Source organism: Myotis daubentonii, chromosome 3 (genome assembly GCF_963259705.1).
Source record: "Myotis daubentonii chromosome 3, mMyoDau2.1, whole genome shotgun sequence".
Lineage (NCBI taxonomy): Eukaryota > Metazoa > Chordata > Mammalia > Chiroptera > Vespertilionidae > Myotis > Myotis daubentonii.
In genome coordinates, this window is record NC_081842.1 from 114467422 (window position 1) to 114480941 (window position 13520).

Genomic DNA, 13520 nt, shown 5'->3' on the forward strand with positions numbered 1-13520 from the left:
AAGAGGGAAACCTGATAAATCATACAGGAAAAACACAGCATTATGAAAAGAAATCATACTTATTTGTAAAAATGGACAAACTTTTTTTCTGGTACTAAAATTTAAGGCAATTTATCACATGCTTTCTTATATAAGGGCCTTTAAACACCACAATGGACAGTGTATTTAATAATATTTTCCAGGAAGATGGAGATTTATTCCTCATGTAGTCATTTCTCATATAAACCTTAAATAAGATCTGAGGGTGTGGTATCAAATTCAGTTCTCTAAGTAGTTCATGTAATGATAAAAATCCTTCTAGTTCTAATTAACAAGTAAATTAATAATATGAAAAGCTAAAATACTGTGCACAGAAAACCTTAAAGACTCCATCAAGAAATTATTAGACTTAATAAATGAATTAGGCAATGTAGCAGGATACAAAATTAACTCCCAAATATCTATGGCATTTTTATATACCAATAGTGAACTTACAGAAAGAGAAATGCACAAAACAATCCCATTTACCAGTGCACCAAAAAAATTAAAATGCATAGGTATAAACTTAACTAAGGAGGTAAAGACCTGTACTCAGAAAACTACAGGAAACTGAAAAAATAGGTAGCAGAAGACATAAACAGATGGAAGAACATACCGTGTTCATGGATTGGTAGAATCAACATCATTAAAATGCCCAAAGCAATCTATAGATTCAATGCACTCCCCATTAAAATACCAATGGCATATTTCACAGACCTAAAATGAACTCTCCAAAAATTCATCTGAAATAAAAAAAGAAGAATAACAAAGTAGGAGAGATCTCAATACAAGATATCAAGCTGTATTACAAAGCCACTATTCTCAAAACTGCCTGGTACTGGCACAAGAACAGACATATAGACCAATGGAATAGAATAGAGAACCTAGAAATTGACCTAAGCCACTATGCTCAGTTAATATTTGACAAAGCAGGCAAGAGCATACAATGGAATCAAAACAGTCTCTTCAATAAATGGTGCTGGGAAAATTGGACAGATACATGCAAAAAAAAACTTACACCATACACAAAAACAAACTCAAATGGATAAAGGACTTAAATATAAGATGAGAAACCATAAAAGTCTTAGAGGTATCCACAGGCAGCAAATCTCAGACATATGTCTAAGCAATATCTTCACCGATACAGCTCCTAGGGCAATGGAAACTAAAGAGAAATAAACAGATGAGACTACATCAAAATAAAAAGCTTCTGCACAGCAAAAGACACCATCAACAGAACAACAAGAAAGCCCACTGCATGGGAGAACATATTTGCCAATGTTATCATTGATAAGGGTTTAATCTCCAAAATTTACAGGGAGCTCATACAACTTAACAAAAGGAAGATAAACAATCCAATAAAAAAATTGGCAACGGACCTAAATAGATACTTTTCAAAAGAAGATAGAAGGAAGGCCAAGAGACATATGAAAACATGCTCAAAATCACTAATCATTTGAGAGATGCAAATCAAAATGACAATGAGGTATCATCCCACAACTGTCAGAATGGCTATCATCAACAAATCAACAAATGACAAGTGCTGGAGAGGATGCGGAAAAAAAGGAACACTCATGCACTGCTGGTGGGAATGCAGACTGGTGCAGTCACTATGGAAGACAGTATGGAGTTTCCTCAACAAGTTAAAAATGGAACTCCCTGCCGGGAGCCGGTCCATCCTTGCTGTTTCAAGGGACATGGCATATATGGCATACTGTTCTTAATATGTTTGCTCACCTTCTTGGCACTATGTGTTTTAACCAAGGTCACCTCTCTGAGAAAGGTTGTTTCCCCAGGTAGGGATTTTCCCCTGAAGTTAGGGAGGCAATAAAACCCCTTAACTAAGTGCCAGGTGGGTAATTAATCACTTTAACTACGAACAATCATGCTTAAGCTACATAATCTTTACTCCCTGGAATGGAGATAAGAAACGCCCTAACCTTTGGAATAGAGATTGATAGGATTGGAATCAACTGGTATAAATACAGATGTAACAAGACAACAGGACACAGAACCTAGAGACAGAACCTACACAGAACCTAGAGACAGAAGAACTTCGCTGGAGAGAACATGGCAAAAGATCCTGGACAGAACTTCGCTGGAGATCCTGAACAGAACTTCGCTGGAGATCCTGAACAGAACTTTGCTGGAGATCCTGGCTAGAGATCCTGGCTAGGCTGCTGATCAACTGAACGCTGTCTCCGTGTCATTCCTTCTTCGCCGACTCCGTCTACACCTTTGGAGTCCAACCCCAGCAGGTCCAGGGGTCCCCTCTGGCCAGGATCTCCAGCCAAGTTCTATTCAGGATCTCCAGCGAAGTTCTGTTCAGGATCTCCAGCGAAGTTCTGTTCAGGATCTCCAGCGAAGTTCTGGTTAGGATCTCCAGCCAGGTTCTGTGTCCATGTTCTCTTGCTAGGTTCTCCAGCCAGGTTCTCCAGCCAGGTTCAGTCACCAGGTTCTAGTCAGGTTCTCTTTCCATGTTCTATCCAGGTTCTGTAGCCAGGTTCTGTCTCTAGGTTCTGTCTCTAGGATCTGTGGCCAGTTTCTGTCCAGGATCTTTTGCCATGTTCTCTCGCTAGGTTCTGTCTCTAGGTTCTGTCTCCAGTTTCTGTCCAAGATCTTTTGCCATGTTCTCTCCAGTGAAGTTCTTCTGTCTCTAGGTTCTGTGTAGGTTCTGTCTCTAGGTTCTGTGTCTTGTTGTCTTGTTACATCTGTATTTATACCAGTTGATTCCAATCCTATCAATCTCTATTCCAAAGGTTAGGGCGTTTCTTATCTCCATTCCAGGGAGTAAAGATTATGTAGCTTAAGCATGATTGTTTGTAGTTAAAGTGATTAATTACCCGCTTGGCACTTAGTTAAGGGGTTTTATTCCCTCCCTAACTTCAGTCACCCACCAGCCTGAAAAAAGCCCTCAGCCCCTCACCCAGACTGGCCAGGCACCCCAGTGGGGACCCCCACCCTGAAGGGTGTGACCAGCTGCAAACAGCCATCATCCCCTCATCCAGGCTAGCCAGGCACCCCAGTGGGGACCCACACCCTGATCCGGGACACTCTTCAGGGCAAACCAGCTGGCCCCCACCCGTGCACCAGGCCTCTATCCTATATAGTAAAAGGGTAATATGCCTCCCTGCACCGGGATCAGTGGAGCCGCAAGGCCTCCTGAACCTGGGATCAGTGGAGCAGCGAGGCCTCCTGGTGTGGGACCAGCGGAGCCACAAGGCCTCCCGAACCCAGGATCAGCAGAGCCGTGAGGCCTCCCAGCACCAGGATCAGTGGAGCCATGCGGCCTCCCCGCCTGGGATCAGCGGAGACACAAGACCTCCCGAACCCGGGATCAGTGGAGCAGCAAGGCCTCACTGCCCCGTGTCAAGCGGAGCTGAGAGGCCTCCTGGCACTGGAATCAGCAGAGCCAGGAGGCCTCCCAGCACTGGGATCAGCGGGGGAGGGGAAGACAGGAGTGGGCTGGAAGAGGTTTTGGGGGAAAAGGAGGACCTAAGTAATACTTTTAACTATATAGATTTTTAAAAAAAGAATAAAAGTAAAAAGAAAAAAAGACTGAGCCCAGGCCTCTGGAGTTTGGCACCCCCTTGTCCCAGTTACAATAGGAGAATACAGGTTGTATCTTATTTCCAGATGGCAAACCATCAATAGTTTCAGAAAATCACCAAGATTTAGGATGAGAAGGGACCCATAGATGCCGGGGTCCAACCCCAGCAGGTCCAGGGGTCCCCAAAGGTGTGGACGGAGTCGGCGAAGAAGGAAGGGCATGGAGACAGTGTTCAGTTGATCTCTTGCTAGGCTCCGCCTCCAGGCTCCGAGGCCAGTCCCTGTCCAGGATCCTCCGACATGCTCTCTCCAGCGAAGTTCTTCTGTCTCTAGAGAATGTTCTGTGTAGGTTCTGTGCCTAGGCTCTGTCTCTCTTGGTCCTGTCTTCCAAGCCCTGTGTTCTGAGTTCTGTGTTCTGAGTTCTGTCTTCTGCTGTCTTGTTACAACTGTATTTATACCAGTTGATTCAATCCTATCAATCTCTATTACAAAGGTTAGGGCGTTTCTTATCTCCATTCCAGGGAGTAAAGATTATGTAGCTTAAGCATGATTGTTCATAGTTAAAGTGATTAATTACCCACCTGGCACTTAGTTGAGGGGTTTTATTCCCTCCCTAACTTCAGGGGAAAATCCCTACCTGGGGATTGAACCTTTCTCAGAGAGGTGACCTTGGTTAAAACACAGTGCCAAGAAGGTGAGCAAACATATTAAGAACCATATGCCATATATGCCAGGTCCCTTGAAACAGCAAGGATGGACCCGCTCCCGGCACATAGAAAGTACTGGAAAAGAGGAACTGTCTGGCTATTGACAGATGAATGCAGGAAATTAGGCTTGCTGGTGGTGGAGAGCTAAAAAAGTAAATGAGAGATGCTGAAGCAACACAGAGGTAGTATTTGCAGGAAGCAAGTATGACCCCTGAGACTGGAGGGCAAAGGGGAGAGAATCTTGAGGCTCCTAAGAGGGAAGCACTGAGCTGGGACCCGACCTCCAAGGGCACTGCCCTGGCCGCTTCTGTTTTCTCAGAGTAGGTCCCAGCAGGCTGACCTGGAAGTGCAGAAAAAACACACAAACAGAAATTCAGGCCATCAAAATGAAAGGCGAACATGGTGGGTGGTGTGGGTAGGTAGGCTAAATAGCCATCTCAGATGGTGGATAAAGAATAATTGAATTTATTTAAGGAAAGGGAATGGGAGAAGGGATATCAAAAGGGAAGGACTGCACAGCACCAAGCCAAGGTGTCATTGGGTCAATGATGGCAGCACCCAGGACCTGGAGTTTCATCCCTATATGCACTCACTAGTGGGAAACTTGTCATCAGTGAGTCTGGAGGCTGAGGTGGGCTTGGAATGTGAATGGAATGCAGGTGTACAATCAGGTGTCTTCAGGACAGTTTCAATTCCTTAAATGGTCTGATTTCTGGTGTCCAGCAAGTTGTGTTTTATTTTCTGGTCTTTTGTTACCCTGGTGGGGGTGGGGTGGGGACTTACAAATGGGTGTTATGGATTGTATTGCCCTAAAGTTTTAAAATTAGAGGTTGAACCAGCTACCAAAGCCTTGAAGAAGAGCCATGACTGGGCTGCATGAAAGAACAGCAGGCGAACAGGAAGAAGCAGGCATCTGTCCCCACATGTTGCTCCTCTGGGGCTCCTCACCCTCCACCCAAATGCTCAGGCAGAGGAAGGTGTGCCTGCCCAGTCCCACCCAGCCCAGGGTCACAGACCAGATGGTGGCTTAGAAGCTCAGACACTAGTTTGCTAACTGGCCCAAAGGATACTTGGTGTCCCTCCCCTCCTCTGTGCATCCAAGAATTTGAGATATAGAGCGTGTAAGTGTTGTCTAGAGCCTCATGTACCCACAGTGCTGGTGCACGCAGGCGCAGACATGTGTCCCTGGTGTTGGTTGTTGTTGTTGTTCTTTTTTTTTTTTTTTATAGAAATTCTGTAAAGAGTAAATATAACATTTTATAAGTATTTTTTCCCTTAGAATTTCTGAAGAGAAGCTAAGAAACTGAGATATTATAAAAAATGTATATAAATGAATACTGCATATATATTTTTTGGCAAAACTTTCTAGTTGCTTTCATTTTTACCTAAAATTTTAAAACAATATTAAAAGAAATAAGTAATAAAATATCTAGACACTTGTATTAGGTAAATATGTCTCAGCAATATTTTATTTAAAACCAACCCCCCCCCCCCCAAATAACCAACATATAAATAGAAGCATAAAGTCTACATATAAAAATATGCTTGGTTCTTTAAAATTCTTTATTGCAGGTTCATTTGAAATGTCAGTGTTCAGCTAACATATTTCTGTACTCTTAAGAATTATCAACACTTAATTTTTGAGTGTTTTTAATTAAAAAGATTCTGCTGCTTAAAATTCCATTCAACCCCCTGACATGAGGTGAAAAATACTTAATATCTGTGTTTTTCCTAAAGCCCTCTTCTGTGCTCAATCTCTCATAATTAACAGAGCATTTAATACAAAGTAGAATGCAGCCCCCACCACTTCTCCATTCCAACCCAAAGGCAGCACAGAAAATATCAGAGCCTGAGACACATTTGTCCCATGGTAGCTTCTTGTGTATGTGTGGCTTGATGGCATTTAAAGCTGGTATAATAGGGACATACAGGAATCTCTTTCTTGCTTGGCACATAAGGTCATTGCCAAGGGCAGCAAAACCCTGGTAGATTTCTCATGTCAGTGACTCATGGTTTTGGGGTTTTTTTTTGTATGTGTGTGTTTCTCATAGTTTTTATACTAAATTATGACATGACAGGAACTGCTTCCGATTCTTCAAAGTACCCAATGGAAAGAAAATGTCAGGGCTAATATGCCAGCATTTAGTGAATGCAGCCAAGCAGTTGTGCTAGCTGAGTAGTCCAGAGTTGATGATGCAGCCTTCTCTTCACGTTTTTCCAAGTGTAACTTTCCTAACTCGTGACCAGGGAATCATTTATCCTCAGGAAGAATCTACCCCTTAATACTTTAGGTCTTTAGTTTTTTTTCTTTAGTTTTGATCTTGCCAGGCCAGTGTTTAAATGCAAGCAGCAATGTTTACCCAATTTCATTTTCATAGTAGTTATTAGCTGTGTTAACTCTACTGCTACCACAGGGCCTTTCATCTTCTTCTACCTGGAACAGGCCTACCCTTTGACATAGATGAGAAAGAAAATTGGTTTTAACTGGTGTGTTTTTGAATTTCAGGAATAGTTGCTGTTCTCTTCTGTGGAGTCACACAGGCACATTATACCTACAATAATCTGTCACTGGATTCCAAAATGAGGACTAAACAGGTAAAAGGAAAAACTCCCTCCCTGCCTTATGTCCTTTCTCAATGTAACGGTTACACAGCAATGTTGGCGGTGCACTTGGAGTTTTATTAGCAGAGGAAGCTCCAGGCTTCATTAAAGCTTGGATATTTATTATTTTTTTCCCCTCCAGGATAACCATTAATAGTTCTCTTGGTAAGCAAAAATCTATAATAATAAAAGTGTAATATGCTAATTAGACTGGACAGCCGAACGATCTTCTGGATGTCATTCTGGACGTACTTCTGGATGAAGCTGCAGCAGTGGGGGCTGAGGCAGAGGTGGTTAGGGGCAATAAGACAGGTAGGAGAGCAGTTAGGGGCAATCAGGCAGGCAGGCAGAGGTGTTAGGGGTGACAGGCAGGCATGCAGAGTAGTTAGGGGCTATCAATCAGGCAGGTAGGCAGAGTGCTTAGGGGCTATCAGGCAGGCAGGCAGGCGAGTGGTTAGGAGCTAGCGGTCCCATATTGCAAGAGGGATGTCAGACTAAGGGATTTCCAACTGCCAGTTTAGGCCGGATCCCATGGGGATCCCTGCAGGATCAGGCCTAAACCAGCAGCCAGGCATCCCCTGAGGGGTCCTGGATTACGAGAGGGTGCATGCTGGGCTAAGGGCCCCCCTGCACGAATTTTGAGCACCTCTAGTATAGTTATAATAGTCTCTCCCTCCTGAGAAATGTGGGCCAAAGACTTTCAGACTTGAAGTTGAAAGGCCCACAGATGCTAATAATTTAGAGTTACTTACATCTAAAAGCATTATAAAGCATGTGAGATTGGGTAGAGAGAAGGAAACAAAGAAGAATAAGGAAGCCATGCTTGCTCCTTAATCAGGTGCTTTTGCTTCTAAATAAACTGAATTGCCAGTTGTCACACTAAAGAATGTACCTCCCGTATGCCAAGAACATGTCTACTTGGATATTTGCACATGAGCGTGCACAAATCCCTCCCACAAACTGCTGCACAGCCCCTCTGTGCCAAGCACTGTGCTAGGTAGCAGGAATAAAAAGACAGATAGCATCTGACCCTGCCTGTAAGAGGTTCATTATCAAGTCTGTTGATAAAGACTAAGATGTGTAGTGAACTGTGATAGAAATATCTCCATAGAGTGTTTGGGGAGCATTCAATAGAGCATCCTCCAGTTACTATGATTGGGAAGGGGAGAAGAAGGTTTCCAGAAATGATGCCCATTCTGGAGCTTGAAATACAAATAGAAGTTAATCAGGTAATTACGTGGAGCATTGGAAAGTAGCAGAAAAGGCATTTGAGTCCCAAGTTATAGATGAACAAGAGCCTAAGGCAGTTGTTTGAAGCACTATAAATAGTTCTGTGTGGCCAGAGAATGGGGTAAGGCTGAAGCTACTGGGATCCAGTGATGGATGAAAATAAAGATATAACCAGAGCCCAGCTTATGAAAGAATGTCCAGTGAAATATTACTAAGCAATAAAAAATAAAAATAAAATCTTGCCATTTGTAACAACATGGATGGACCTGGAGGATAATATACTAAGTGAAGAAAGTCAGACAGAGAAAGGCAAATAGCACATGATTTCACTCATATTTGAAATTTTAAAAAATTAAACAAATAAACAAAACAAAAACAGACAATAGAAACAGAGATTGAACTGATGGTTGCCAGGGGAGTTTGGGGGGTGGGAGGAAGAGAAGGTGAAGGAAAATGTGGTAAATAACATTGTGATAACTTTGCATGGTGAGACATGGTTGCTAGGGTTAGTGTATTGGTCACAACATAATGTATACAAATGTTGATCATTATATTATATATCTGAAAGTAATATAATATTGTCAACTTTAATTTTAAAAAAGAAAAAAAAGGAAAAGACTTTCATACCTTGTGATGGAGGTTAGACCTTACCCTAAAGATAATGGGGAGTGGCTTAAACAGAAATTCATCATCTCACAGTTTTAGAGCTGAAGTCTGAGATCAAGTTGTTGGTAGAATTTGTTCCTTCTGAGGGCTGTAAGGGAGAATCATTCTATTCCTCTCTCTTAGCTGCTGGTGGTTTTCTGGTAATCTTCAATGTTCTATGTCTTACAGACAAATCATCCTGATCTGCCTTTACACTTACATGACATTCTCCCTGAAAGCATGTCTGTCTCCAGATTCCCCCTTTTAAAAAACATATTGCCCAGCTTGGTGTGGCTCAGCAGTTAAGCATCAACCCAGTAACCAAGAGGTCACCAGTTCAATTCATGGTCAGGGAATATGTCCTGGTTGCGGGCTTGTTCCCCAGTGAGGGGCATGCAGGAGGCAGCCAATCAATAATTCTCTCTAATCATTGATGTTTCTGTCTTTTCCTCCCTCTCCCTTCCTCTCTGAAATCAAGAAGAATATTTTTAAAAAAACTAAGATGAGAGAGAGAGAGAAAGAGAGAGAGAGAGAGAGACAGTGATTTGTTGCCCTGACTGGGGATCAAACCCATAACCTTGATGTATTGGGAGGATGCTCTAATTAACAGAACTATTGACTCAGGTCAAATTTTCCTTTTTTATAAGGACTAGAGTCCTGGTGCACAAAATTTGTGCACTCGGGGGTGTTCCTCAGCCCGGCCTGTGTCCTCTCACAATCTGGGACCCCTCAGGAGATGTCCACCTGCTGGCTTAGGCCTGCTCCCTGAAGGATCGGGCCTAAGATGGTAGTCAGACATCCCTCTGGCAGCATGAGAGACCTCGGGGGATGTCCACTTGCCAGCGGGGAGCAGGCCTAAGCTGCAGTTGGACATCCTTAGCACTGCTGAGGAGGCAGTAGAGGCCCCCACCACCACCGCTGTGCTGGCAGCCATCAGGCTGGCTTGTGGCTGAGCAGAGCTCTCCCTGTGGGAGAGCACTGACCACTAGGGGGCAGCTCCTGCATTGAGCATCTGCCCCCTATTGGTCAGTGTGTGTCATAGTGACCAGTCATTTCCAGTCATTCTGCTGTTAGGGTCAATTTGCATATTACCCTTTTATTATATAGGATAGAGGCCTGGTGCATGGGTAGGGGCCAGCTGATTTGCACTGAAGGGTGTCCCGGATCAGGGTGGGGGTCCTGTTGGGGTGCCTGGCCAGACTGGGTGAGGGGCTGATGGCTGTTTTCAGGCTGGTCAAGCTTCCCAGTGGGGATCCTCACCCCATGGGGGTGTGGCCAGCCTAGATGAGGGGGGTGATGGCTGTTTGCAGGCTGGTCAAGGCCCCTGGCGACCCAAGCTCCCAGCCTGTCCTTTTTCTCGCTTTTTTTTTTTTTCAGCAGGTATCTAGGATTTATTTATCTTCTATAATTGAAACTTTGTAGCCTTGAGTAAAGCCCAGGTCTCTGGAAGCCTGGGTTGCCCTTGGCAACCCAGGCTCCCAAAGCCTCCTTGAATGGAGGCCATGCCAGCTGGAAGCAGGTATCTGGGATTTATTTATCTTCTATAATTGAAACTTTGTAGCCTTGAGCGGAGCTCAGGGCCTGCCAGGGCAGGCGGGAAGCTTGGCTTCCTCCATCGCCGGGGGCAACCAAAGCCTCCTGCTCGCTCCAGCTCTGTGGCTGCCGCCATCTTTGTGATGGAGCGAGGGAGTGATGGAGTGAGGGAGTGATGGAGTGACGGAGTGAGAGAATGACAGAGTGATGGTTAATTTGCATATTACTCTTTTATTAGATAGGATATCATTCATATTAGATTAGGCATCTACCCTACTCCAGTATGACATCATTTTTACTCAACTAATTGCATTTTACATTTTCAATGACCCTGTTTTCATGTAAGGTCACATTCTGAAGCATTGTTGGTTAGGACTTCAACATATGAATTTGGAGGGTGGTGGGGAGACATACCATTCAGCTCAATAGCAGGAAGTCATTAAAGTATCTTAGGCAAAGTAATTTTAGGATAATTGGATTTCCATTTTAGAAATATCACTCTGGCAGACAAGAGGAGCATGAATCAAATGGCATTTGTATCAGTGAGCTTTTGCTGTGTCACAAACAACAATACAACCCCAGTGGCATCCAACAATAAACACTTATTTTTCAGACATCTGCACACTTCAAATCTTTTGAGGTGGATTTAGTTGGGTGGCTCTGTTTGTCTCAACTTGGCTTGTGTCTGTGGATTTTACAGGGCTCTATTCTAGGGTAGGCTTGGCTGGAGCACCACACCACAGCCAGTGCCATGTGTCTGTCATTCTTCTCTTGGCAGAAGAGCAAGCCCCAATGTTCCAGTCCATCCCAAGCCTCTGCTTGTGTCCCTTTTCCTAAACATCTTATTGGCCAAAGAAAATCACATGGCTGAGCCCAAGGTCAAGAGGCTGAGGAAGGTTACAGGCCCACACTGCAAAGTTATATGGTAAGAAGCATGGAGCTAGGGAATGATAAAGAGTTGGACAAAATTATTGCAATCTATCCCATCATGCAAATGGAGATTGAGAAGATTATATAATAAGTCCAATGACGCTGAAGATATCTGGTATGATTTTGGGGTAGTAGGAGTAGAGAAAGCCAAAGTGACATCTAAGCAAAACTTGTAATTGACTAGAAATTCCTAAGTAGTAGTTTTCAAAGATAATTGAAAAGCTCTTTTGGTCATATCTCAAGCTCAGCTGGACCTGACCCTACCACCCACCTACTCAGAAATTCTTCAAATTTCACCCTACACTTCTGCCCATCAGGGGAACCACAAAGATGTGACTTCACAAATTTTAAGTACCTCTCCTTAAAAATAAAAGTGAACAAAAAATCTGATACTAATACCTAAAACCCTCCAATCTATAGTCATCTAGGATCTTTAAATTATGGAGACTCAGTATTCTTTAGGGTTTAAAGGGAAATAAATGTGTTGGGCTGTTCTTCCTGACTTGGTCTGGTTCTCTGAGTTCTTGCATTCTGGAAAGTTGAACTCTGTGTAGGGATCTTCAGTTTTAAGTCATGCTATCTAGACTTCTCAGCAGAACTCCAAAAATAATTCATCTCCTGCTGAGACAGCAGCCCAGCACCATGGAAGTCAAAGCCCAAATCAGTGCCCGACAGCCCTCTGCTATCTTCTGAATGATTTGACCATCGTTCCCTGAAGGACTGCCAGCCTCCATTCTTACAGCACTCTCCTTTTATGAAGGTTTTTTTTTTGTTGTTTTTTGTTGTTGTTGTTGTTGTTTTTTTACCAGATTGCTTTTTAGCATCCAGATAATTGCATCCCTCCATCTTTGTTTCCCCCATTAACTTCTTTCCTAGATGCTTGGTTCATAGGAGGGGCCTAATGAATTCTAATTCCGATCCCTTCTCATACCTTTCCTCACTTTTTTCTTTAGGGTCTGTCATTTTCTACTTACTTTTTCTCATAATATATGCATTTGTTACATACATATTTATCCATCTATGCACATATGTGCATGCATACACACATTCCCCACTCCAGTATGCAGAGTCTGAGGTCACGACTTTGAAGGAAATGAGATCTAGCCTTTTAATTAACTTCACCTATCAGAGGTCGATGGCCACACCTGCAGCAGTGTAGCAAGCAAAGTTCAAACTGCATGTGGGAGCCAATTATAAATTGTAAAGACTAGCTGAGGCAAGTATTGTATAAATCACAACTGATTCCACTGTGAAATGGAAAAGGTTTGGAAAGTTTTATATGATGACACATAGTTATTGACCAGTGTCTTCCTCTGTATCTCCGCACATTTTCACTGCCGATGGGAGAATTAGCATATACAGCCTCTGAGTCTCTGGCCCCAGGAACTGGTCAATGGGAGTAAACAAAGTCAATGAATGAAGGCCAGTGGAAAATACATAAAAATCAACTTTGTATTATAAAATTCAAAGGCAAATGATTTACAAAGACATTTTATTCATGGACTGTCTGTACCAGCTAATCTAATAGCTCCAACTGAATACAGACTTTTGAACGTGTGTCCTTTATAGCTTCAAGAAATAGAGCGCTCCTTCCAAATTGCATTACACTTTAAATATGTCTTTAAATTAATAATGATCTAGATGTAGGTGAATTTATTTCACTCCAACTTGTGAAAAACCATGTAGCATGACTCTGTGTGAGGCACAAAGCAGTATGATAGGGACACTCTGGTGCTGGACCAACCATGAGGATTTCACTTTGATAGTGAAGCATTCCATTAAAGTGTATATGAACAGGCGTGGCAGCCCTTCTCCCTGGATTTGGATTGATCCTCTCGCTTTAGGATATGCACATCTAACCTTAGAGATGGGAAAATCCTGCAAGCCCTAACTCGCCCTAGAAACTAAGAGCTGCTAGAGATTATGGGATGGACATCAGCACACAGTTGTCAGAGAGCCTCAAATTCACAAGACTGCATACAGAGTTTATAAACCCACACACACCAGTGCCCGCCTGCCTCCCAAGCCTTTAGTGACTCATGCCATCACCCCTAGCAGGTCTGGGGGCTGGTTATCTGGGCAAAACTTCAGGGTGTTTCCACAGTCTTTACCTTGCCTGAGGTTGACTTGCAAAGCCATTTACTTCTATATGATCCCTTTTAACTAGAGTTTCTCCTTCCTTCCTGCAGTTACCTCCTAAACATTAGTTCCAATGAGTAATCATGGACATATAATATTAATTTAAATAGTTACCATTTATTATGCATTATCATTTGTGAAGTACTTATCTTACTTTCTATTTACTTT

The 13520-nt window shown here is 43.1% G+C and overlaps 1 protein-coding gene across 1 annotated transcript in view; it reads left to right on the plus strand.

The window, feature by feature from the left end:
• The window catches only part of SLC9A9 (solute carrier family 9 member A9), a 367982-nt gene that overhangs the window by 89211 nt on the left and 265251 nt on the right, over positions 1 to 13520 (plus strand). The window contains 1 exon segment of the mRNA XM_059686208.1: positions 6781 to 6869. Coding sequence (XP_059542191.1) covers positions 6781 to 6869 — 89 coding nt within the window.